General features: G+C 43.8%; 1 protein-coding gene across 1 annotated transcript in view; it reads left to right on the top strand.

Annotated features, from left to right (window-relative positions):
• The window catches only part of LOC121296397 (LLGL scribble cell polarity complex component 2-like), a 52,495-nt gene extending 27,504 nt beyond the window's left edge, over positions 1-24,991 (top strand). Inside the window, exons 9-25 of the mRNA XM_041221911.1 lie at positions 823-877; positions 1,090-1,244; positions 1,905-2,122; positions 2,229-2,296; positions 3,005-3,158; positions 3,400-3,504; positions 4,462-4,754; positions 5,576-5,723; positions 5,820-5,970; positions 8,136-8,252; positions 8,668-8,834; positions 9,144-9,408; positions 9,817-9,967; positions 11,010-11,047; positions 22,810-22,852; positions 23,210-23,265; positions 24,300-24,991. Of these exons, the coding sequence (XP_041077845.1) occupies positions 823-877; positions 1,090-1,244; positions 1,905-2,122; positions 2,229-2,296; positions 3,005-3,158; positions 3,400-3,504; positions 4,462-4,754; positions 5,576-5,723; positions 5,820-5,970; positions 8,136-8,252; positions 8,668-8,834; positions 9,144-9,408; positions 9,817-9,967; positions 11,010-11,047; positions 22,810-22,852; positions 23,210-23,265; positions 24,300-24,304 (2,189 nt within the window). The 3' untranslated portion in view covers positions 24,305-24,991. The remainder of the gene's footprint in view (positions 1-822; positions 878-1,089; positions 1,245-1,904; positions 2,123-2,228; positions 2,297-3,004; positions 3,159-3,399; positions 3,505-4,461; positions 4,755-5,575; positions 5,724-5,819; positions 5,971-8,135; positions 8,253-8,667; positions 8,835-9,143; positions 9,409-9,816; positions 9,968-11,009; positions 11,048-22,809; positions 22,853-23,209; positions 23,266-24,299) is intronic.
• Positions 24,992-25,327: the final 336 nt, after the last annotated feature.

Here is a 25,327-nt window from a genome sequence, read left to right as displayed (position 1 = left end):
TGTAACTTGTGTTTTCAAGTATTTACAGAAACGTATACGACATAAAACATCGTCAGTTATGAAAAAAACCTAGTTTCCAGCAAGTGTACACAAATTTTGACTGGTACTGTGACTGGTATATATATATATATATATATATATATATATATATATATATATATATATATATATATATATATATATAATAAAATATTTATTTTATATAGATTTTTTTTTAGTGCTTTATATGTGGTAAGTTAGAAAGTAAACCCTTTCATGTTTTAATTGTTCATTTAAATACGGTGTTTTGGCTGTGCAGATGTTTGATATGATGTGCTTAAATAAAACTTTTGAGTTGTATCCGATAGCTCCTTTCATTTTAATACTGATGTTGTTTTAAATGTACAGTTATAATGACTGCCGGCACTGGTTTTAGGTAGGAGTATAACCGCGGCATTTCTAGTGTTAACGTGGTAATTTTTGTGCCGCATATGTAGAATAATGTTGTTTGGTATTAGGTTTGAGTACTCAAGCACTAAATTACTCGAAATTCCCACCCCTATTACTACACGTGTTCTTAGTCAGGGTTCTAATTTTTATTTTATAATAATTTAATGGTTCAATTCTGTGGCACAGATTTTAATTTTCCCCTTTGGCACGTTTGTTTTTGTTGTGCAGGCCTGTGCTGTGTGGGGTTGGGTTAATAAATGCTGATATAAAGAAGGATGTGCCGTTGTATCCCATCATTCCTGTGCTTCACTTTAGTGCCTCATCTGTATTTGCCCTACTGCTGTTGTGTTCTTTGCCCATGTGGTTCAAGTGCTCTCTCTTTTGCCCTTGTAGGTTCCTTTCCATGTAAAGCGATTTCCAAGATCCTAATGCTGACAAAACAGCAGAGGTAAGCTTTCCTACCTTGGCTCGTCCTTGATTTTTAATTGCTGGATAATAAACTGGGTTTCGTGCATTTGTCTTGAGTTTGAAATATATACATTGCTTCATGCCCTGGTAGTGTTGCTCCTGCAATCCGTGACACAAACGTGTGCAAACAGCTTTCCCATGTCCCATGCTCCTGATGATGTCTGTATCTACTCCTTGTTGGCTGTTTTCCAGCTCTCCCTTTGTGATCTTCAGTGGAGGAATGCCACGGGCCAGCTATGGAGACCGGCACTGCATATCTGTCATTCACAGCAAGAAGCATGTGGCCTTCGATTTCACTTCACGCATCATTGACTTCGTTGTCATTAACGAAGGAGGGGATGAGTCAGGTAGGACTGGCACAAAACCCCCACAGTCTGGGTAAAGGGGAGTGTAGTGCATGTTAACGAAGGAGGGGAGGAGTCAGGTAGGATTGGCACAGTCTGGGTAAAGGGCAGTGTAGTGCATGTTAATGAAGGAGGGGAGGAGTCAAGTAGGATTGGCACAGTCTGGGTAAAGGGGAGTGCATGTTAACGAAGGAGGGGAAGAGTCAGGTAGGACTGGCACAGTCTAGGGAAGGGGGAGTGCAGTGCATGTTGCCATTCGATAGCAATTTAAAGCTTGTGTTACTACCTTCTGCCCCCCAGAATATCTTAAGAAAAAATACCAAAACAACAATCACTATGTTGTTTTTCTTAGAAACAGCTCAGTACATAGTTTCATAAAGGTAATATTATATCGTGAAGTCTTCCAACACTGCTAATAATCTTTAATCTTTGTTTGTATTTATTTTTGAGAATACAACAATTAAACTAATAAGGTAGTCTTTGCCACCCTTGCAGTGGAAGTTGGTTTCAAGTCTTCAGTAGTGTTGTATTTCAGATGCAAGACCAACCTCATTTTTTTGTTAGTGCCAACTTCGTGCAGATCTATAGAAGGGGGGTGTGAACGAGTACAAACTAGTTCAGGTCTAGGGTTCTGCATTGCTCACACTCTAACTGCCTCTCCAGAGTACGATGACCCGAGCGCCCTGGTGGTTCTTGCGGAAGAGGAGCTGGTGGTGGTGGACCTGAAGTCTGAGGGTTGGCTGATGATCCAGACCCCCTACCTGGCCCCCCTGCACTGCTCAGCCATCACCTGCTCCCACCATGTCTCCAACATCCCCCTGAAGCTGTGGGAACGTATTGTGGCTGCCGGAAAGACGCAGAACACCCACTACTCACACATGGTATCGTTTAACTACTTATTGTTTAATTGTTCAACAAAAAAATCACATGCCTTCCAACTTCATTGTATTTTACAAAGTTGCTGGTAATCTCTCTTTGTTTCCACAGCCTTGGCCAGTGAATGGAGGGCAGAATAAAGCGCCTGACCCTCCCCAGAGAGACCTGCTCCTCACAGGGTAGGTCTGATATATGCAGTGTCCTGATTTTATTTTTCAATACTGCTTTTTTAACCCTTAGCGATCCATTTATTCAGCGCTTGTCAGGCGTGTCAGGTCCAATTTATTTTCACACGCACTGTTTATTTTACATGCGCTGTTTTAATTTTTTTTTCCCCAGAGTAAAACAGGTTTAAAGGCACATCAGTACTGCATCTCCAGCCAAGCCCCACCCCTTGTTCGCTGTATTTTTCACATACCTCTTTATAGATGTGCATACTGATAAATCCTCTCTTAATCACTCGTTTTATCACCAAACTCCCTCAGTGTGATCCAAGTCATTATTTTGTTACTAGAACATTTCAGAAAGCTCTGCAAATGTCTGTGATATTCTTTGAGCGCTGGATGCGGAAGCAGCTATCTCATTTGTTTATGTCTGTGTTACCTCTGTGGTGCAGGGGCTATCTGTATTGCTCAGGTACGCCCCTTTTTATTTATTTATTTATTTATTTTTCGGCTTCATTTAGCTCCTGTCGGTCTCACTCGTCCATTGAAAGGTTTTCTCTGCTTTTTCTGGAGAAAAAACGACTAGAGACCTGTGCTTGACGTCTTTTTGATGATGGCGGACAGGAAAGGGAAAATCGTAATGTCGGACCTGGTCCAACACCGGACCGCAAAGGGTTGAGACTATTTGAGATTTATGTTTTTATATTTTATTGTCTCCTGCAGACATGAGGATGGGACAGTGCGTTTCTGGGATGCCTCGGGTGTCTGTCTGTACCTTCTCTACAAACTGGGCACTGCAGGGGCGTTCCACACAGATGCAGAACCCAGTGACAGCATGAACCATGCGGGGGAGGGGGAGTGGCCCCCTTTCCGTAAGGTATGCCTCATTCATACAGACAAAGAATAGGCGATTGCAGGTAACCATATCTGAATCTTATGACACCTTGCTGAACAGTATGTTGTGTTTAGATACACTGTTGTGTTTATATACACTACCTGCTACAGAGACAAACTCTAGAACTTCCCTGATAACAGTAACCTGAAACAAACCAAGATTTAACTTGTGTTACAGGGGTTTGTTCCCAGTGTGTTTACGCTGGCTATCTCTCTGTCCTCAGGTTGGCTGCTTCGACCCTTACAGTGACGACCCCCGGCTGGGCATTCAGAAGATCCACCTGTGTAAATATAGTGGCTACCTGGCTGTGGCAGGCACTGCAGGGCAGGTGAGCTGTCTGCCCTGGAGATCAGGTTTATAACTCAGCACAAAAAAGAGCCAGTTAGGTCTGTGTAGTGAAACCAGAATCTGAGTTCAAGAGAAAGGATGGCAACACTTTTACTATATAGATCCTTTTTTGTCAGAGTTTGACCGCAATACCACATGTGACCTGTTGTGGTAGTCCCAGAATCTTGTTGCATGTTTTTGGGTGCCAGGTTGAATTCTTCTGTGGAGAGTAACTTTCCATAGAGGCAGTGTAAAACGAGCAAGGGAATTTATAGCCATGCTGAAATTGCATATGTTGCAACAGTCTGCTGTGAATCCCATGTGAAAATGCTCCTAACTATAGTCCATGAACTAACACTACTACTGGTTTAAGCAAGATGGTCCTGTGCATTGGAAACGTTTCTCAGAGAAAACATGTCTAAGTTAGCTCCAGTAATAAGCAAAGCTATTACTTGCAGTTTAAGAAGAGAATTAAAGTCTGCTTTTTGCCACAGTGAAGAAAAGCACATACAGTTTCATGCTATCTGACAAAGTTGTACATGTTCACTGTATCAGCTGCATTCCTTCTACCTCAAAGACAGGGGTTCTCAAACCCATGGCCTGGCATCATTACCAGTCAGTTAAAAAAAAAAAACAGACTGACTTGCTCCTACTGTGGCCCCATGTCATGTTTCAGGGCTGCAAATGTGTCCCTTTTAAAATTCATGTTGAGAGTCACTGCTCTAAGGTACTGGTCCTTTTCAGAGAATGGACCACTGCAGCTATCCATCCCACCAACTTCCTTATTGGATCGGTGGCTGCCTTTCATCCTATTTACTGTGTTATGCAACAGTTCTGATCCCATGTATGTTAGTAGAAAATGTTTGCCAGTGTACAAGCTTTACCATGCTCCAGATTCTACCCTCACCGTCAGTGGCAGTTTATAGGGGTCCTGTTTGACCTGCTGTCTGTGCTGCAGGTGCTGGTGATGGAGCTGAATGACGAGGATGCGGACCAGGTTGTGGAGAGCACTCTAGCAGACTTGCTCCAGGACCAGGAGGGGTTCCGGTGGAAGGGCCACACACAGCTGATCGCGAGGGAGGAAGCAGTACACTTCCCCCGCGGCTTTCAGCCGTTCGCCCTGGTGCAGTGTCAGCCGCCCGCTGTGGTCACCTCACTCATCCTGCACTCTGAATGGAAGCTGGTGGCCTTTGGCACCAGCCATGGCTTCGGCCTCTACGACTACCAGCAGAAGAACAATGTCCTTGTCAGGTCCGAGGCAATGGCTTCATGTATCGCCTGTTTTCAGGGACCCTAATATAGCAATTTTTCACACAGAGGATTGTTGCACTTGGATCCTTCAAGAAGCTGCTCGATGAGATGGGCTGAATGGTCCTCTCATTTATAACCCTCCTTATGTTCTTAAGCTAACGTGGTAATCGAGTTCTGTGAAATAAGATTTTAAAATAATTCCCTTTAAAGAGACTGAAGCTAGGTAAATAGCTAGTTAAATGATTCTAGTGTCTGTAGTTTTATTCCAGTTAACAAGAAGGAAAATACTTATATACCACAAAGTTGTGTTTTGCCAGACAGGAAAAGGTTGACAAAACAAAGATGTAGCAAGTCCCTGTTTTCTGCTGAAGAGGTAAAACCCTGGTTGTGTGCTAGTTCCGCTCAGCTTCCTGTTGGCTGAGTTAAGCTGCAGTCTACCTGACATCATGCAGTTTGTGATATTTCAGGAGGGTTTTGTTAACTTTCTCGCTTTATAAAGTGGAATGTGACACTGGACCGGGGTTGATGCACCCGAAGGAAGCCCTCTGGAGCTGGTGTATAACACTGTGCTGCCAGTAGATTGTGCTTGCTGCGTGGGCACGTGTTACAGTGCTGGCAAAACCAACCTTCTGAGGACAGACCATGTCCCTGTCATTTTATATATATATATATATATATATATATATATATATATATATATATATATATATACGCACACACACACACACACACACACACACACATATTTCAAACATCAGTTTGCAAGGTGTGTGTGTTCACTGCTACCGACTATGCTAGAACGCTGTCTTCTCTGTATCCAGGTGCACCCTAAACCCCAGTGACCAGCTCGCCCTGGAGGGCCCCTTGTCCCGAGTGAAATCAATCAAGAAGTCACTCCGGCAGTCCTTTCGCAGAATCCGTCGCAGCAACGTGTCGGGAAGGAAGCGGCCTGTAGGGAACGCTGCCAAGGTGAGGAGGAACTGGGAATATGAAAAGGGCTGGGGGCTGCTTCCAAGTTATTTTTTCTTCACTTGATTAGTCTCCCTCCCTCTCTGTCTGCATCAGGTGCAGGAGATCAATGCACAGATGGAGAGGGAGGCTCTCCAGGAGATGGAGCTGGCCCCAGTCCAGAGGAAGATCGAGGCCAGGTCCTCTGATGACTCCTTTACCGGGCTCGTCCGTACACTCTACTTCGCAGACTCCTTCATCCGTGACAGTGAGTGCATGTGTAGGAGATGTCTACCAGTCCTATTGATAAAATCTGATCCGACATATGTATCAAATAGCAATATATTATTTAAAATACCAGTAGATGTTTTTGTATCTGTACAGTGCCTATAGGAAGTATTCACCATCCCTTGGATGTTTTCAAAGTTTTTGTGTTACAACCTGAAATCTGGATGCATTTAAATAGGATTTTTTTTCCCCTTTGATTTACACAGCTTACTCAACACTTTGAAGAGGCAAGAGAATTTTTATTGTGTAACAACAGTTAATAAAAAATAAAAAAAAAACTGAAATGTCTTGGTTAGATAAGTATTCATCCCCCTGGGTCAATACTTGGTAGAACCTCATTTGGCAGCAATTACAGCTGTGAGTCTTTTGGGGTAAGTCTCTACCAGGTTTGCACATCTGGATTGTGCAATATTCGCCCATTCTTATTGGCAAAATTCTTCAAGCTCTGTCAAGTTGGATAGGCATCGTTGGTGGACAGCAATCTTCAAGTCTTGCAACAGATTCTCAATCAGATTCAAGTCCGGGCTTTGACTGAGCGCCTTTGGACATTCACTTTCTTGTTTTTAAGCCACTCCAGTGTCGCTTTGGCTGTGTGCTTGGGATCATTGTCCTGCTGAAAGGTGAATCTCCATCCCAGTCTTAGGTCTTTTGCAGACTGAAGCAGGTTTTCATCAAGGATTTGCCCTTATTTAGCTCCATTCATTTTGCCCTCTACCCTGACAAGCTTCCCAGTCCTTGTCGATGAAACGCATCCCCATACCATGATGCTGCCACCACCTTGCTTCACAGTAGGGATGGTGTTACCTGGGTGATGTTCTGTGTTGAGTTTGTGCCAGACATAACGGTTTGCATTTAGGCCCAATAGTTCAGTTTTTCTTTCATCGGACCACAGAATCTTTTGCTACATCTTTTCAGAGTCTCCCACATGCCATTTTGCAAATTCCAAGCCTGATTTTACATGGGCTTTTTTCAGAAATGGCTTCCTTCTTGCCACTCTTCCATGCAGGCCAGGTTTGTGGAGTACCTCGGCTATTGTTGACACGTGGACAGTTTCTCTCATCTCAACCATGGAACACTTGTAGGTCTTTCAGAGTTGCCATTGGCCTCTTGGTGGCTTCTCTGACCAATGCCCTTACCTGGTTGCTCAGTTTGGGAGGATGGCCTGCTTTAAGCAGATATATTCTGGTTGGTGTCTTATACTTTCCACTTCTTAATGATCGACTTGACTGTGCTCCAAGGGATATTCAATGCCTTTGACATCTTTTTATACCCCTCCCCTGATCTGTGCCTTTCCACAACTTTATCCTGGAGTTGTTTTGAAAGCTCCTTGGTCTTCATGGTAATATCTTTGCTTTGAATGCACTACCCAACTGTGGGACCTAACAGAGACAGGTGTATTTAATCTGAAATCATGTGAACCACTTTTATTGCACACAGATGGACCCCCCCCCCCCCCCCCCCCCCCCCCCCCCCCCATTTTTTCACACATTGAAAGTGTTGAGTAGGTTGTGTAAATCAAAGGAAAAAAAGCACATTTAAATGCATCAAGATTTCAGGTTGTAACACAACAAACTGTGAAAACGTCCAAGAGGGATGAATACTTCCTATAGGCCCCTTATAATGAAATTGAATAACATTTCTATATCCAGTAACTGAACATTTAACTGTATATCTCAAAAATTCAAACAAGGAACAATCAATGCCTGTTTCAACCGAAGGTACATCATTCATTGGTATTTAAATGTTATGTGTTTTTATAAGGACAATAATACCTTTGTCTGATTTACCTGTCTGAAGCATTTCAGCAGTAAGCATTGGTTTTAGGTAATTGCAATAAATAGTGTCATCTCTCAGCATGAATAGCTGATCTCCACAGAAAACAATGGGAGAGTAGTGTCTGGTTGTTGTATAATGTCAAATTCTACAGCATTCTGATATCCTTTTTTAACAACGGTATAATACTGAAACTTGAGGCACTATGTAAATTGTGTTATACTAAAATGTCTATGGGTGTAAACGATTTTTAGGTTTGAACTATTTTTGTTTGTGCTTGTAACTTAAGCAGCTTTTGCCAGTACCTCTTAAAATACCTCAAGGGATTTTATTGTGACTAAAATAAATGACTTTGAAACTGTTTCCCTGCAGGCTCACATAGCATGCCCTCCCTCTGGGCTGGCACCAATGGTGGTTCTGTGTATGCCTACTCACTGCGAGTGCCACCCATCGAGAGGAGAATGGAGGAGCAAATCACAGCAGAGCCTGGTGGGTGGGTCATAAAGGCTTTGTTAGAGGATGTTAACAGACCTGTATATATTTTGAATGATCTGAAATGTGTATTCATGCCATTTCAACTTTTAAAATATTCAAGTCTAGTGCACACTAAGTTAACCAACAGAAGACTTTGTTAAAATACAAGTGCTTGTGGCACAAAATCAGAATTCCAAAAAGGATTATATTGAATAAATTAAAGGTGGATGGGGGTGTGTTTGGCAAAATTACTGCACTTGGCCTAAGGTTTCTGTTTTTCATTGCTTTAATAAATCATTTACCTTTTCTAGGTGAAATATCACAAGACCTGTTAACTGTGCAGCAAGTTGTAGAACATTTGGTACTTTTAATACAGTGTGAAGTTTCAGTGAAGTAGCAGAGTACCCTTTCTCTCCCCCCCTCCACTCAGCTAAGGAGATCCAGTTGATGCACCGTGCCCCAGTGGTGGGGATTTTGATTCTGGATGGCCGGGGGGCACCCCTCCCTGAACCTCTTGAAGTGGCCCACGACCTTTCCCGGAGCCCTGACATGCATGGCGCACACCACCTCCTGGTTATCTCGGAGGAGCAGTTTAAGGTGAGCAGATTGACAGTTGGGGACAGTGTTGGAGATCAGAGCCAAATAACTGGGGGAGAATGGGTTCTAGTGGTTAGAACTGAAGGACTGACAGCAGTGTGGTTTTGTATTGGTTAGAACTGAGAGACAAGGTACTGAAGCCTATGGATTTGTCATTCAGGTTTTTATTGTTTTGTAAATAATTTGCTGCTACATACAAGATGTGCTGAGGATATTAAAAGATTAACCACAGCAAAAAACTGGTACTACAATCTTAAAGGCTATAATTGTTTGATTTGTATCATTTAACTGTTCTCCACCTCCCTCTAGATGTTCACATTGCCCAAGGTGAGTGCCAAGATGAAACTGAAACTGACTGCGATGGAGGGCTCACGTGTGCGCAAAGTGTCAGTGGTGAGCTTCGTCAGCAGCAAAAGGGAGGACTACAGCGAGAATGGGCTGGCGGTCCTGACCAACCAGGGGGACCTGCATGCCATCTCACTGCCAAATATTAAGATCCAGGTCCGCTACAGCTGTATCCGCAGAGAAGATGTGAGCGGCATCGCCTCCTGTGTCTTCACCAAGTATGGACAAGGTAAGATGAGGGCAATGCAGTCCACATGTGCACATGTGGGTAAATACAGCAACCTGTCATCAGTGGGAGTTTGTTTTGAGTCTAGCTATGTACACCTGTGAGTAGAGTTTGGTGGTCCTAACTTAGTCCTCATTTGAACTGGGCACTACTGCATGCAGTCTTGGAGATCAAAATCTAGGAGGACATGGAAACCGAACCCTTATAGGAAGATCTGAAATTGGGCTTCCATCATTCTTGGATGGTAATATGAGGAAGCTCCCATTGTCACTTCTCTGTGGCACTGCTCCTTTTTATTGATACTCCAGTTGTGCTTCCAATCTTGCATCTTTCATCAATGAATCAGTTGCAAAGCTTTAATATAGGGTGCCCACTCTCTCTTGAACATGTTCTCTCCTTTTTTCATGGCAGGCTTCTACCTGATCTCCCCGTCTGAGTTTGAGCGTTTCTCTCTGTCAGCCCGCTGGCTGGTGGAGCCACGCTGTCTGCTGGAGTCCCCCCCTGCTGCCACCAGGCAAACCGTGAGCAGGGCAGCACCTGACAGGGTGACTGTCAAGTCAAGGTACCAGCTTCATTATGAAACAGAGATGCATGTCATTGTCAGGGATGTTCAGCCTGTCCCCGTTTTATTGACTTTGGTAAGGTGACTAATTCTTCCAGTGCCCCTGTTGTCTTCTATGACGCTCTTCCATATTTCACTCATATGCAGGTATATCTCAATCACTTCTAGCATCTCTCCTGCTGTCTTGGTGCTGTCTTTGCCCAACATGTGTTGAGTGTTTGACAAATAGAAACAGAGCTCTTGCTTGTGGCATCAACACACCTGCTTTAACTACCCACCTCCTTTAAATGCATTTTAGGTGACTCTATATACAGCCGTTTGCCACAGTCATGCGTTGGAGTTAATGCACTAGACTGTAAGTGAGGTCATGGTCCATACCTTTTTGTCCCATCTCCCTGCACATTCAATTGACAAGCAGTACAAAATACAGCCTTTACAGAGCCCAAGTGGAGTGAACACAACTCCAGTTGGTTACATTATATCCTCAATAGAAAATGGATTTGGGATTTCCTTTCACTTGATTGTTAATTTCAAAACATAGAAGCCTGTGCCGCCATTGTGTGGAAAGTGTTTCTGCTCAGATTACCCAAAGACCTGGTAGTAGACTATTCTTAAGTTGCCAAGTTATTGAATAAGGGGAAAATTGTAGCTGGTTGTTGTTTTTGTGGTTGTTTACAAGTTATTTGGGGGCATATCTTAACTATCCCCAGTAACACACTAGTGTTCATGGTAGTATATATTGTTACATGTAATTAAAGATACTGAAATGAAGAGTTTCGAACTGATTTGATATTTCTGTTCCATGTCACAGGGGACTTTTTTTTCTTGATTTGTTCCACTAATTAATTTTTGAAAACATACACTGCTTAATTTTTTTTACACAAAAAAGGTGTCCTATAAAACCAGTAAATCCTACATTTAGTATTAATCTGTAATTGCTCGGCTGTCTTGATATGATGATAAGAAGGTGTATATAGGAAGTTGTTGTAAAACAAAGAGAAAATGGGAAGATGTAAAGATCTTCTTTTTTTTTTTCTTTCAGGATTTCCAGAACTGCCAGTGATGCCAGTGAAGGTGATGGTAGGTTGCATTTCCGTTGCATTATGTGATTTGAACCTTGAAAATAGAGATTATCCAGGTGTATTTTTAAATTGATCGGATGATTAATCGATCAAAAGAAAATATCAAAATTAAAACCCCTAATTAATACCCCTATATCTTTTTTAAATTGCAGTGAAACTTGGTATGGACAATCCCTGGCACAGGTTCTTACAGGACTCATTTTTTGCATGTTAATGACACCTTCATTGGCTCGCCTATTAAAAATTATATCCTGGGATTCACTTGAATTCACTGGATTCCCTAGAACTATACTTGGCCATTTCTGTTGATATCATATTGTCTGTGTGTGTGTGTGATCTGAAACAAAAATGCCAAGTTATTTAAAGTGGAGGTATCAAAAACACAAGCCAAGTTTCAAGAAACCATTGGGGCAACCTTGCCCAGCACAACGCACATAGGCACAGCTGTAAAAACAGCCGGGGTCAAGGTTGCCCCAATGGTTTCTTGAAACTTGGCTTGTGTTTTTGATACCTCCACTTTAAATTGCTGGGCACTTTTGAATAACACACAGACGCATTATGGGAATAGCTAAATTGTTCAACCTATATTGAGGAAATGTATTGCTGTTTGGATAGGGCAAGTGTAAAGAGTTGCCTAGTCTGTTGAAAGGGTTAGGATGTGAATTTTGTGTAGCATTCTGGTTAAATAAATAAAATATATTGCACAAAAGTGTGCAATATAAACCCTGTGTGGGAATCGAACCCAAGACATGCTTCCAATGCAGACACCCTAGCTTTCACACCATAAAATTTGTACTTCCATTTCACAACATTTGCAAGTAGTATAGCAGTAACATTACAGTTAATAAGTAACGAGACGAACAAGATTTTGTAAATAATGATTATGTATTATCCCGATTTGTATTGAAAGCTGATTTTGCAAAGTATCATAATAAGCTTGATCCGTTAATTTCGTATATTGTAATGATTTCATGTTTAGGAAGTAGTACTCAGGAAGACAGTGTTGAATTCTCAAAAAATGTATTAAACTTAAACTAAAACTTTAGAAAAATTTTTAAAGTAGTATCGAGAGGAACAGTACTTCCTTGCGCCACTAGGGACCACAATGAGCGTTACATTGACAGAAAACCAACACTTTTCAGAGCTCAAGGTCAGAATCTCATGATGATGAAGGATGACTCTAAAAATCTCCAAAATATAATTGTACCGAGAATTTTCATCTGGCTGACTCCATCTTTCCAAATACTGTTTGTCTCAACTACTTGTGTAATAGTGACAGTATATACAGGCAAATATTCAATTTTAAAAGAGAAATAAATCATTAAAAAAAAAAAATGATATATATATATATATATATATATATATATATATATATATATATATATATATATATATATATATATATATATATATAAAGAGAGAGAGAGAGAGAGAGAGAGAGAGAGAGAGAGACCTCTGGAAAAAATTAAGAGACCACTGCAAAATTATCAGTTTCTCTGGTTTTACTATTTATAGGTATGTGTTTGGGTAAAATGAACATTTTTGTTTTATTCTATAAACTACTGACAACATTTCTCCCAAATTCCAAATAAAAATATTGTCATTTAGAGCATTTATTTGCAGAAAATGACAACTGGTCAAAATAACAAAAAAGATGCAGTGTTGTCAGACCTCGAATAATGCAAAGAAAATAAGTTCATATTCATTTTTAAACAACACAATACTAATGTTTTAACTTAGTTCAGAAATCAATATTTGGTGGAATAACCCTGATTTTCAATCACAGCTTTCATGCGTCTTGGCATGCTCTCCACCAGTCTTTCACGTTGATGTTGGGTGACTTTATGCCACTCCTGGCACAAATTCAAGCAGCTTGGCTTTGTTTGATGGCTTGTGACCATCCTTCCTCTTGATCACATTCCAGAGGTTTTCAATGGGGTTCAGGTCTGGAGATTGGGCTGGCCATGACAGGGTCTTGATCTGGCGGTCCTCCATCCGCACCTTGATTGACATGGCTTTGTGGCATGCTGGATAAACCAATCCTCAGAGTTGGGGAACATTGTCAGAGCAGAAGGAAGCAAGTTTTCTTCCAGGACAACCTTGTACTTGGCTTGATTCATGCGTCCTTCACAAAGACAAATCTGCCCGATTCCAGCCTTGCTGAAGCACCCCCAGATCATCACCGATCCTCCACCACATTTCACAGTGGGTGCGAGACACTGTGGCTTGTAGGCCTCTCCAGGTCTCTGTCTAACCATTAGATGACCAGGTGTTGGGCAAAGCTGAAAATTGGACTCATCAGAGAAGATGACCTTACTACAGTCCTCTACGGTCCAATCCTTATGGTCTTTTGCAAACCTCAGCCTGGCTCTTCTTTGCTTCTCATTGATGAAGGGCTTTTTTCTAGCTTTGCACGACTTCATCCCTGCCCCTAGGAGCCTGTTTCGAACCATCCTTGCCGTGCAGTTCACCCCAGCTGCCATTTGACATTTTTTTTGTAGGTCACTTGATGTCATCCTGCGGTTGCTGAGTGACATTCGAATGAGTTGGCGGTCATCCCGGTCAGTGGAGAGTCGTTTTCGCCCTCTGCCGGTCTGTAGCTTTGTTGTCCCCAATGTGTGCTGCTTGACCTTGTTCTTATGAACCGCCGTCTCTGAAATTTTAAGGATGGAAGCAACCCGACGCTCACTGTATCCCTCTGCCAGTAAAGCCAGAATTGAACCCTTCTTTTCCTCACTCAGAACTTTCCTTTTCAACTCTTTGGGCATGGTCAGTAGTTATTTTTTGATTCCAATTACTTTTGAGGTACTACTAGCACTGTTTTGCCGTCCAGCTGGTCCTATTGCAAGAGGATAGTGATGACCACAGGAGTGGTTTTTATGCTTTTCCTTGTTAAATAAGATTTGGTTCAGGTGATCCCCTAATCAGTATCTCATTCAGTAGAATGAGGTGTGCCTGTGTTGGAATTCAACAGACACTGGAATGGAATGGCTGCCGTACATGTAGAGGCGTTGATTTAAGAAAAATTTGCAGTGGTCTCTTTTCCAGAGCTATATATATACAGTACTGTGCAAAAGTTTTAGGCAGGTGTGAAAAAATGCTGTAAAGTAAGAATGCTTTCAAAAATAAACATGTTAATAGATTATATTTATCAATTAACTAAATGCAAAGTGAGTGAACAGAAGAAAAATCTAAATCAAATCCATATTTGGTGTGACCACCCTTTGCCTTGCACTTGCACAAAGTCAGGGATTTTGTAGGCATATAGTCAGGTGTATGGTTAAACAATTATACCGAACAGGTGCTAATGATCATCAATTCAATATATGTAGGTTGAAACACAATCATTAACTGAAACAGAAACAGGAATAAAACTGGGTGAGGAACAGCCAAACTCAGCTAACAAGGTGAGGTTGCTGAAGGCAGTTTACTGCCAAAAGTCATACACCATGGCAAGACTGAGCACAGCAACAAGACACAAGGTAGTTATACTGCAATAGCAAGGTCTCTCCCAGGCAGAAATTTCAAGGCAGACAGGGGTTTCCAGATGTGCTGTCCAAGCTCTTTTGAAGAAGCACAAAGAAACGGGCAACGTTGAGGACCGTAGACGCAGTGGTCGGCCAAGGAAACTTACTTCAGCAGATTAAAGACACTTCATGCTTACTTCCCTTCGCAATTGGAAGATGTCCAGCAGTGCCATCAGCTCAAAATTGGCAGAAAGCAGTGGGACCCTGGTACACCCATCTACTTTGCGGAGAAGTCTGGTCAGAAGTGGCCATCATGGAAGACTTGCGGCCAAAAAGCCATACAGTGAAGCAACAGTGAAGCATGGTGGAGGTTCCTTGCAAGTTTGGGGCTGCATTTCTGCAAATGGAGTTGGGGATTTGGTCAGAATTAATGGTCTCCTCAATGCTGAGAAGTACAGGCAGATACTTATCCATCATGCAATACCATCAGGGAGGCATCTGTTTGGCCCCAAATTTATTCTGCAGCATGACAACGACCCCAAACATACAGCAAAAGTCATTAAGAACTATCTTCAGCGTAAAGAAGAACAAGGAGTCCTGGAGTGATGGTATGGCTCTCACAGAGCCCTGATCTCAATATCATCTAGTCTGTCTGGGATTACATGAAGAGAGAGAAGCAACTGAGGCTGCCTAAATCCACAGAAGAACTGTGGTTAGTTCTGCAAGATGTTTGGGCCAACCTACCTGCCAAGTAAAAGAATTGATGCTGTTTTGAAGGCAAAGCGTGGTCACACCAAATATTGATTTGATGTAGATTTTTCTTCTGTTAACTCACTTTGCATTTTGTTAATTGATAAATATAAACTATTAACATGTCCATTTTTGAAAGCATTCTTACTTTACAGCATTTTTTCACACCTGCCTAAAACTTTTGCACAGTAGTGTGTGTGTGTGTGTGTGTGTGTGTGTATATATATATATATATATATATATATATATATATATATATATATATATATATATATATATATATATATATATATAGAGAGAGAGAGAGAAGGACATTTTTACATTGTCGACTTATTTCTCTTACTGCATGACAGGGATCAACCTTTTTTTTTTTTTTTGTACATGTCAGCTAAGGGAACTACAAATTAAAAGTGAAATGGTGCTTTTGGCTGATTTTACTTTGGCGGCCCCAATACCCTGAAAACACGGAAACTGTCCTTGCTGTATAGGAGAGTCAGGCAATTATCGCGCTTCGCTGACAGCGTGGTGCGAGGAACTGCCGTTCCTCTCAGTGTGGATGTAGGTTTAGGTGATCTGCGTTTTCCCATCTGCCTTTTTAAGTCTTAACATTTCCCATTTCTGTTGCATGAGTGAAATCTAGTGGCTACACGTCTAAATACCCCTAAAGCAAGCAGACCCTGCTGCCCGATCCCCTTTGCAAACGGTGACTCTTTCTACTACAGTCTCCAAAGGTCTCCATTAATGGAACATGCATTACTCAATGACAAAAGTAAGAACTGATAAGTTCTCTTAATCCTGAGACCCACTATACAGGATGTGTTGGCAATATGAGGCGCCAAGTTCTCCTGCATCCCAGTCTGTAGCTTAAACTGTATTCAACAGCATTCTTACCTCTTCTAAGAACTATTAGTATCATCTTTGGTCCCTCTTCATCTGTTGAAGATACATTGTATACTTGAGAGATGCAGATATTTCAAAGTCAACACTACAGAAGTATACATTGCTGTGGCTTCCTGCTAGAAAACCCCTTGTGCTGTAGCTCAGTTTCACTCGAATGGACTTGCAGCAATAAGGCCATGTGACCAACCACACGGAAAGTAATATACAAAAGCTGCCCTATCAGGGCACTGCTGTGAGGGAAGTCCCGCTCACCTCCTGCTGAAGAGGGACGTCCTCACAGTAGCACATCGCCATTTTCTTTCGAAAACAGATGTCAGCTGGGGACATGACTTCAAAGGGTAATGGTTGTCATTCTTTTTTCAGAGAACCAGGATTTTGGGAATAACCTAACGTTCCCTTTCATTTCAAATGACAACCATTACCAAATGGGAAAGCTGTCGTGGCTCCAGATTACCGACAGTACAGCCCCACGGTGATAGCAACAGAGCCCATCGTGACGCCTAAAGGCATGCCGCCTGCAAAACCAGAGAGGGTCTCGTTCAGTTTGTCACATCAAAGCGGTAAAAACGCACAAATGTCTGACTACCTGTCCATGTATCAGCATTGCATAACTCATCTAAGGAGGCGCATTGAAAGAAAGCCCACGAAGTTGCCTGGCCCCTGGTAGAATGGGCCGTAATGTCCCCCGGTAAGGTGGAGTCCGTCTGTTATACGCCAAGCGTACCGCATCTGTCACCCAGTACACTAGACATTGCTTCGATAGGGCCTGACCTCTAGAGCGGGACCCGTAGAAGACAAACAACTGGTTGGACTGTCTCCAGGACACCGTCTTCTCCAAATAACAACACAGAGCCCGAACTGGGCATAGCGTGTGTTGTCTGTGGTCCTCCTCTGACTCGTGCGGGGGAGGTCTAAAAGTTTCCAAAACCACTGATTGGTTAATATGGAATGAGGATACCACCTTTGGCAAAAAGGGTGGATTTGTTCTTAATGTTACCCACGAGTCACTTCCAGTGAAAGCCATATATGTGTCATCGATGGACAGCACATGAAGCTTACTCATCTGGCAGACATAATGGCTATTAAAAATGCACTTTTAATGAAACAGGGCGCAGTTCTACTGTTCATGGGCTCAAATGGGGGACCCATAAGGTCCCGCAGTACCAGTTCTAGATCCCATTCGGGGACCATTCTTTTCATGGGAGGACAAAGCCTCTGAGCCCCTTTAAGAAATTGCACTGCCGGGAAATGTGCCCCAGGGGACAGAGTCACTTTTTTCATGGCACACTGATATTGCTGCCAGGTATTCCTCCAAAGTGGACGCTGATTTTCCCCCGTCAAACAGGTGTGGTAAGAAGGTTAATATTGTCTCAATCGGTCACCGGATCGTGACCTTTGGTAAGGCACCAGTCTTGGAAAACTTTCCATTTATATGAGTACTGGGCTGTAGTGCTCTGTGCAATAGCAGACTGTAGTGTTTCTACTACTGCATCTGGCAAACCTCGTCTGACTAGACGGCTCTGTTCAATGGCCAGACTCAGAGTTGGAGCTGGGCTGGGTTCGGGTGCTGTAATAGCCCCTGCGCTTGGCTCAGGAGGTCCTTGCGTAGCGGTAGCTGCCATGGCTGATCCGACAGCGTCGGAGAGGAGAGCAAACCAGGGGCATCTCGGCCATCTGGGTGCAACCAGCAAAACCTGTGCTCTCTCTACCCTGATCCTCTCTAGTGTCAGGAGTAATAATGGTAGTGGAGGAAACAATAGCCCCTGTGGCCAGGATGAGCTAGTGCGTCTACTCCCAGGGGGCCAGGGGGCCCCCGTCTCTCTCCATGGGGAACCATAGGGGGCAATGAGTGGACACAGCTGTGGCAAAGAGGTCGACTTGTGCCGGTCGAAATCTCTCCCAAATCTGCTTCACCACTTGAGGATACAGCCTCCACTCCGAGCTGTCCTGGAGCTCTTCTGGACAGGAGGTCTGCCTTGTCCACACTGGGGAGGTGAACTGTCCTGATGGAATGCAAGTTTCTGTGCATTCAGGACAGGAGTGTATGTGCTGCGTGGTGAAGGCCTGGCGAGCGCAGGCCGCCTTGGTGGTTTATGTGGGCTACCACTGTGGTATTGTCTGCCGGACCAGAACGTGTTTGTGCACTAACTGCTGGCGAAAATGAGATAACGCTAGGTTCACTGCTTGCAGCTCTTGCGCATTTATGTGTGCTTGTTGCCAATGTCCCTTCCATTGACCTCTTATTCCTTTCCTGTTCCAGACCGCTCCCCAACCCAGGCTGGAGGCGTCTGTAATGATCACTTCCCTTCTCTGTGGGGATCCGAGGGGAGACCCGAGGCATAGATTGCCGTGACGGAGCCACCACTCCAGTGTTTTCTGGCATTGTCTAGACACTCGCACCAACCGGTACCAATCTCGGACCGGGTTTACCTTGAGTGTATTTACCCAGGCTTGAAGCAGGCGCATTCTCAGCAGACAAGTGGAAAGATTCTCGAGGCGGCTGCCATCAGCTCCAACAACCTTTGATATATTCTGACCTGTAGGAGACCGTCCTTTCTGAATAGGGAGAGTGTGGCCTCCAATGACCGAATCCTGTCTTCCGACAGTGAGGCAAGCATGCTCACAGAGTTCAGTTTGATCCCGAGGAACGCTTTGGACTAAGACGGTACGAATTTGCTCTTCTGTTGATGTATTGAGAGCCTTAACTTCGGCATATGATCTATGACCTGTTTTGTGTGCGCCTCTGCATGTGCTTTTGAGTGCGCACAAACTAGGCAATCATCCAGATAGTTCAGAATCCAAATACCCAACCGCCTGAGTGGAGACAGTGCTGGATCCATGCACTTTGAAAAAATGCGGGCACCAGCGAGAGGCCAAAAAGCAGCACGCAGAATTCGTAAGTGTTGCCTTGAAAGGCAACACGCAGATATTTTCTGTGTGCGGGACAGATCGGGACGTGAAAGTAGGCATCTTGCAGGTCGATCGATGTGAACCAGTCGCCCGGTTGGTTTCAAATGTGCTGTCCCAAAAGAAACATGTTACAGCACGCATGTGTTTTTATTTGATCAGAAAATCCTGTTGTGTTAATAAATTAAACTTTATCTAGGATATTCTAGTCAGAAGCTGCAGCAATTTTGTGTTGGCCTGCAATAGCTTGGTACAGAAACAAAAAGGAATTAGCCCTACAGGTTACTATTTCAGCTGCGTAACAGGCCTCCAGCTATTCCATCAAGATCTGACGCAATACATGCATTATCAATAGCACATGTATACGGATTGGGACATGGAAGAAGGCGTCTTGCAGGTTGATCAGTGTGAACCAGTCGCCCGGTTGGACGGACTGGAGGATACACTGTGCTGTCAACATGTTGAACTTCCTCTTTTGAGGAACAAGTTGAGGACCCTGAGGTCCAGAATAGGTCTGAAACTGTCGTCCCTCTTGGGCACCAGGAAGTACTTGGAGTAAAAGCCACTGAGGGCTTTGCTTGGATTTACTAAGCGCACAGTGTTCTTCTGTTGAAGATTGGTGATCTGCTGTTGAAGGAGTATCACGCTCACTGGTTCGACGGTGGTAAGGAGAACATCCTTGAAGGGTGGCGGACCTAAGTGGAATTTTAAAGTGTATCCGTGTCTCATTGTCGATAGCACCCAGGAGTCCTGGGTGCAGCCTTGCCATGGGTCGTTGCCGTTGGTCAGTCCGGTTGTGGGGGGGGTTTGGTGGCAGCTGGGGCCCCTCAGGGGTGGTCTTCCTTAGGCTTGGGGGGAGGCGGGTCTTTCTTAGGCCCTTGCCTCGGTCTCCAGCCAGATTACCGGTTACCCCTGGCCTGCGGTGGTCCCCTGCCTCTGGTCCTGCCTCTGCCTGCTTGTCTATTCTGGGATGGAGGGCGATGTTCAGACCCTTTCACCCCAGCAGGCTGCCCATGCCACTTTGGGCGCTGACAGTCAGCCGGAAGTCGTGAAAACTTTGAGGCAACCTCCGTGGTCTTGTGGGACCTCTCAAGGCTCACATCAATGCTCGCCCCAAAAGTCTGCCCCAATGTAATGGGGGTGTCCAGTAGCGCCACCTTCTCAGTCTCCACGACCTTGGCTTCTGTCAGCCACAAATGCTGACCTCCCCGATGCCTGACCTAACTCCCCTATTAGGTCGGTCATTGCCTTAGCCACCACCTGGAGCTCCCCCATGTCTGCTTGTGTAGCCCTCTCCTGCAGCCTGATTCTGGTAGCGCACCAGTACGGCCATGGCATCCGCTGCTCGGGCCGACAGCGCTGCAGATGCATAAGCGTTTTTGAGCATCGCATCAGTCGTTCTGCAAGACTTAGACAGACAGGTTGGGTCCTTGCAGGTGGAACCTTGCACCAATACAGTGACCGTGTCCCCGATAGTGAGGAATACGCCAAAGCCCGCTTCTTGGGCTCCTCCAGTAAGAAGCAGAGACTCTGCTCTTCTGGAGGTTGAGGGTGCAGACGCTGGGTTGCTCCAGGAGAAGCGCACCAGTTCCAGGAAGTCCTGGCAAAGGAGTAGGGCATGCTGTGTGTGCCCTGTCTGTTGGCGGAAGCGATTCCCCTTTCCCTCTTGTTCTGCCTTCCAGGGAACGTCCGTGGCTGCAGCTGCACGCTGCATTAGGGCCCGGAACTCTTCCCTCTGTGACATGTGTGGCAAGGGTGTTAAGGAGCCTCCCACCGTGGCCTGCCCGATGGAGGTAGCTGTTTCTGAGACGTCTGATCTGGACGCGGACAAGGACAGCTCGTCTGGGCTAGGGGGTCTAGGCAGAGGGGATGGGGAACGAGACTGTGGGGGCAGCGGCTGCCCAGTAGTAGGGGGCAGCGGCTGCCCAGTAGTAGGGGGCAGCCTGCCCTGAGATTTCTATAGGGTCTCCAGCATGGTCTGCTGAGCCCTTAGTCTCTGCCAGCTCCACCAAGCACCGGTCGGCCGAGCTTGTGCGCCTTCGAGGCGACTGTAACGGTGAACGTCTGCGCATGCAAGGAGAAGGTGAGTGGTGTCTGAGCAGCGATCACCTGTCCCTTGGAAGGGGAGCGGTGCTTGCGCGGCGATAGTCTGTCCCCTGGTAAGCGTCCCCTTGAGTGGTACCGCCTCGGCGGTGACCATCTTGCCTCCCTTGAGAGGTGCCTGCGCCTCTGTACCGGCGATGGAGCAGGGGAGGGTGACCCAGTTGAGCTTCTTCACTCCCTGGTCACTGTAGGAGGGGGGGTCCTTGATGACCTCTTTGGAGGCTCTTGGACCACTGATTTCATTCTCCCCTGTTTGGAGGAGAGAGACTCTGCTGGGAATAGGGGTGCTCATCGTCGTTTAGTTCTCCTCGAGAACTTGCGACATGGACAGCAGTCCAGCTCACCTGCCAGTGCCTTGGCCGCATGTTATGGCCCTAAGCACCTGGCGCAGGATCGATGTTCATCCTGCCTGGGCAGCTTAGCTGAGTACCGGTCACACTGGTGGAAGCCAGCTGAAGGCCCAGTTGACTGCACTGACATGTTTGCAGTTGTTGTTTTTTTTCTGCTTTTTTTTTCAGTGCCAGAAATGGCGCCGAGAAAAGCACTGGTGATACCGAGACAGTCAGTGCCAGGTGGACCTTTTCCAAGGCCGGTGCCAATGGTAGGCACGATCGGGGCCAAGCTGTAGGCGGCACCGAAGATGTTTACACCGATGCTGAGTCATTCGGGACCGGATAGGCGCTGTTTTCTCAACCTCGCGATCGGCGGGAAAAACCGTGGTCGATGCTGGGGTACGCAGCCGATTCAGAATTGAAATTGAGAGGGGCGCTAGGCCCGAGCTGGTTTTTTTTTTTTTGGTCGCTGTGGCCGATTAAATCGCTGTAGAGGACGACCCCGCGGGCTCGCACCACAACAGCTCTCATACTGTGTAACAACTACACAAGGCCTTGTGTAGTGAAAGAGCAATGACCGTTCGCTAATCCCTTAAGAGGGGTCGAAACCAGCTCTAGTCAGAAAAAACTGACTCGAGAATAAGCGAGAGCACTCTTAGACACGCTCGAAGCGCGATTTACAGTGGAAAATTAGTTTTTAATTTGTGGATTATACCAACAAATCAGCCAATTTCGGTTCAAGAAAGCAAAAGCAATCTGACTTGTCTCGGAGAGATGAGAGAGAAAATGGCAGTGTGCTACTGTGAGGATGTCCCTCTTCAACAATAGGTGGGCGGGACTTCCCCCTCACAGCAGGGCCCTGATAGGGCAGCTTTTGTATATTTGCTCAGAGATTGACGGTCAGAGAGGCTCTTCCCTTTCTGTAATGGTTGTCATTCGAATTGAAAGTGAAATATAGTTGCACTTGAAAAAAAAAATATCCAGAATATAATATATAAGTATTTTACACCTACTTGTATTTTCATGAACACCTAAGTGATTGGAACTGTAAAAGGGATTGTCCTGTGTACACTGTTTCATGAAGAACATTCACATCAAATTTGGGGAGAATTTCTGGAGGTATTTTGAATCATGATTGCATCGCAAAATGTCTACACATTTTAAACCCCTAATGTAAACGCTTTACACGCTTGGTTGTTTTAAACCCCTAATGTAAACCGAGAGGGATTAAAGTCATTCTGAGAGCACGACGAGTACCTTTGTGCAGCTGCTGTAAGTCATTGTGTGCATTTTTATTGCAGGGGTATTGTTGGAGTTCCAGAGATCGCTGGACGGAGACAGGACGTAAGTACCACAGGCAGAGGCTACAAAATGAGTCAGCAATATAGTAAAGGGCATAGTTTAATGCTAATAAACTTTATCTAGGACATTTTAAAATATTCCTTTGACCCTTTTGGCATGATGGCTAGGTCGCTTTATAAAATGTGATGATTTAAGATGTTTATGCAAATATGTTTGTACTGGTATGCATTGACCATACAAGTATTTTAAAGTTCTAATTATTTTTTCTGATAATTTGGTTATGTGTTCATTTTGTCTGTTGCTATGTGTTGCTTGTTCTGTGTAGTGTTGATTACTGTGTGTGAACAGTGTTGACCTGAACTCTGTGAGTGGAGCTAACCCGCACTCTTGACTTCTCAGGAGTTTGGTGGAGAAAAACTCGAAGAGAACAGGAGGAAAACTGATAACTAATGGTGGTGAGTTTCTGGAGTACAGCTGGTGAGCTTCCTGCAGGCGCTTTGGGCAGCATTGTCTATTGCCAAGAACTAACCGTATATAGTGTCCAGATCACAAATATCACATTGAGGGGTCCAGGTATCATTTTATCAGTGAAAGATTAAGAACATGGAAATACATCTACAGTTGTGGTCAAAAGTTTACATACCCCAATAGAAATTTATAATTTCTAGAAATTTCTCCGAAACATTTATTGTAGGAAAAATCTTTAGTAGCAAAAGTTTAGCTTTTGTGGATGAGTAAAAAAAAAAAAAAAGTTACTGTAATTACTTTTGCAAAACTCTAAAATGGAAATGCGAATTCAAAAATCCATTTCCTGACAAGGAAACTAGTAGCTAGTTGAGGCACCTTTTAGCAGTAATAACCTCTTTTAAACATTTTAGGATATTTGTCAATGAGCTTTTGGCATGATTCTTTAGTGATATTTGGCCATTCTTCAATGCAAAATTGTCCCAATTCATTCAAATTCTGAGGACTTCTCTTGTGCACATCCTTCTTCAACTCATATCAAAGATTCTCAATCAGATTTAGATCGGGACTTTGACTAGGCGATTCCAGAACCTTGATTTTATTCTTCTTTAACCATTCTGAAGTAGATTTTGATGTGTGCTTTGGAACGCTGTCATGTTGGAACAATGGTTTTAGATGATTGCCAATATCTTTTCATAGTATAAAAGGGTATGAATACTTTTGAATTAGCATTTTTGGAGTTTTGCAAAAAAAAAAAAAAAAATGCTGAAATAAATCATTGTAGACATCTGTTTCTTGTATCTTTTTTCCTGATCCACAAAAGCAAAGCTTTTGCTAGAAAAGGTTTTTTTATAAAATTCTTTGTTTTGGAGAAATTATAAATTTCCATTGGGGTATGTAAACTTTTGACTAGAACTGTATACTGTAGTGTGATGTATGTGCACAGTGCAGTTTGACTCTTAGATTCCATTGATTTATTCATTTAGAGTTGGTGTACTCATCCTTTTTTTGTTCTCTCTCCCAGAATGAACTGAGCCATGACTGGTACTGGTCTTCTCATGCAATGCCATAACACTACTGATAGCCACCGGGAGGGGGTGCCACTCACACACATACTGTACAGGGAGGGAGGAGGGACCCAGGACCAGCCTCAGTGCCTCAACCTACAAACTACTGCGTCTCCGCCAGCCTTCCAAGCTGCATGTGTTGCTTGTCTTTACTCCTGTCTGCATACAAGATCCATTTTTGCACAACCACTCCCCAAATGTGATGGGGAGGATTTTATTGGTAACCTTGTACTTACAGCCTTCGCAGGCACGGTTTGTAATCCTAGTAGGTGCTTTCCACTGCTCTGTAGCACATATATTTTGTATTTGGGGGATTTTTTAGAGCTTTCTATGGGGGTGTTTTAAAATTGTTTCATAATGGAAATGTAATTTAGGAATGTGTGTTTTTAATAAGATAATTTTAGGCAAATGTTTAATATATATTGTATATCTGTACTTTTTTATTATTATTATTCATGGTTTTGGGTGGCTGCTATACCCTTTTAGTAATCTGACAAGGACATATTTTGGTACTTCTGTTATAAAATGTGGGGTATTTTTAGTGTTTTCTAGATTATATTTTTTTAGTAAATCAGTGAGGGTGGAAACCTTAATAATGAATCTTAATTTCACACTACATTCTGCAGATGGAATAAATATGTTTTCACAAGATGATTCCCTCTGGGTCTTTTTTTTGTAAAAATTTTATTTAAGTGAAAAATAGGTAAAACAACAGTAACTCTGTAAATAAATATTATAGGAATTCTCAAGTAGGCATATATGTAATACAAAAATGTGCAGTTTTGTTTCCCGTTTTTTCAATTTTTACAACTGTCATAGCTCCCATCCAACCCACGGTAGATCTTGGCCAGTCCATCTTTTAGAGAAGTGAGCCCGAGGCAATATCTTAAACTGAACTAGCCCCAGCCGGCCACAGGAAGATGTGGAGTTTACATGAGACTGATTGACTGTAGCTACCATTCCTAATTCACTCTCCCACCTAAAC

This window comes from Polyodon spathula, chromosome 21, assembly GCF_017654505.1.
Source record: "Polyodon spathula isolate WHYD16114869_AA chromosome 21, ASM1765450v1, whole genome shotgun sequence".
Lineage (NCBI taxonomy): Eukaryota > Metazoa > Chordata > Actinopteri > Acipenseriformes > Polyodontidae > Polyodon > Polyodon spathula.
Note: the sequence above shows the minus strand (reverse complement) of the source record. Positions and strands in the feature narration are given on the sequence as shown.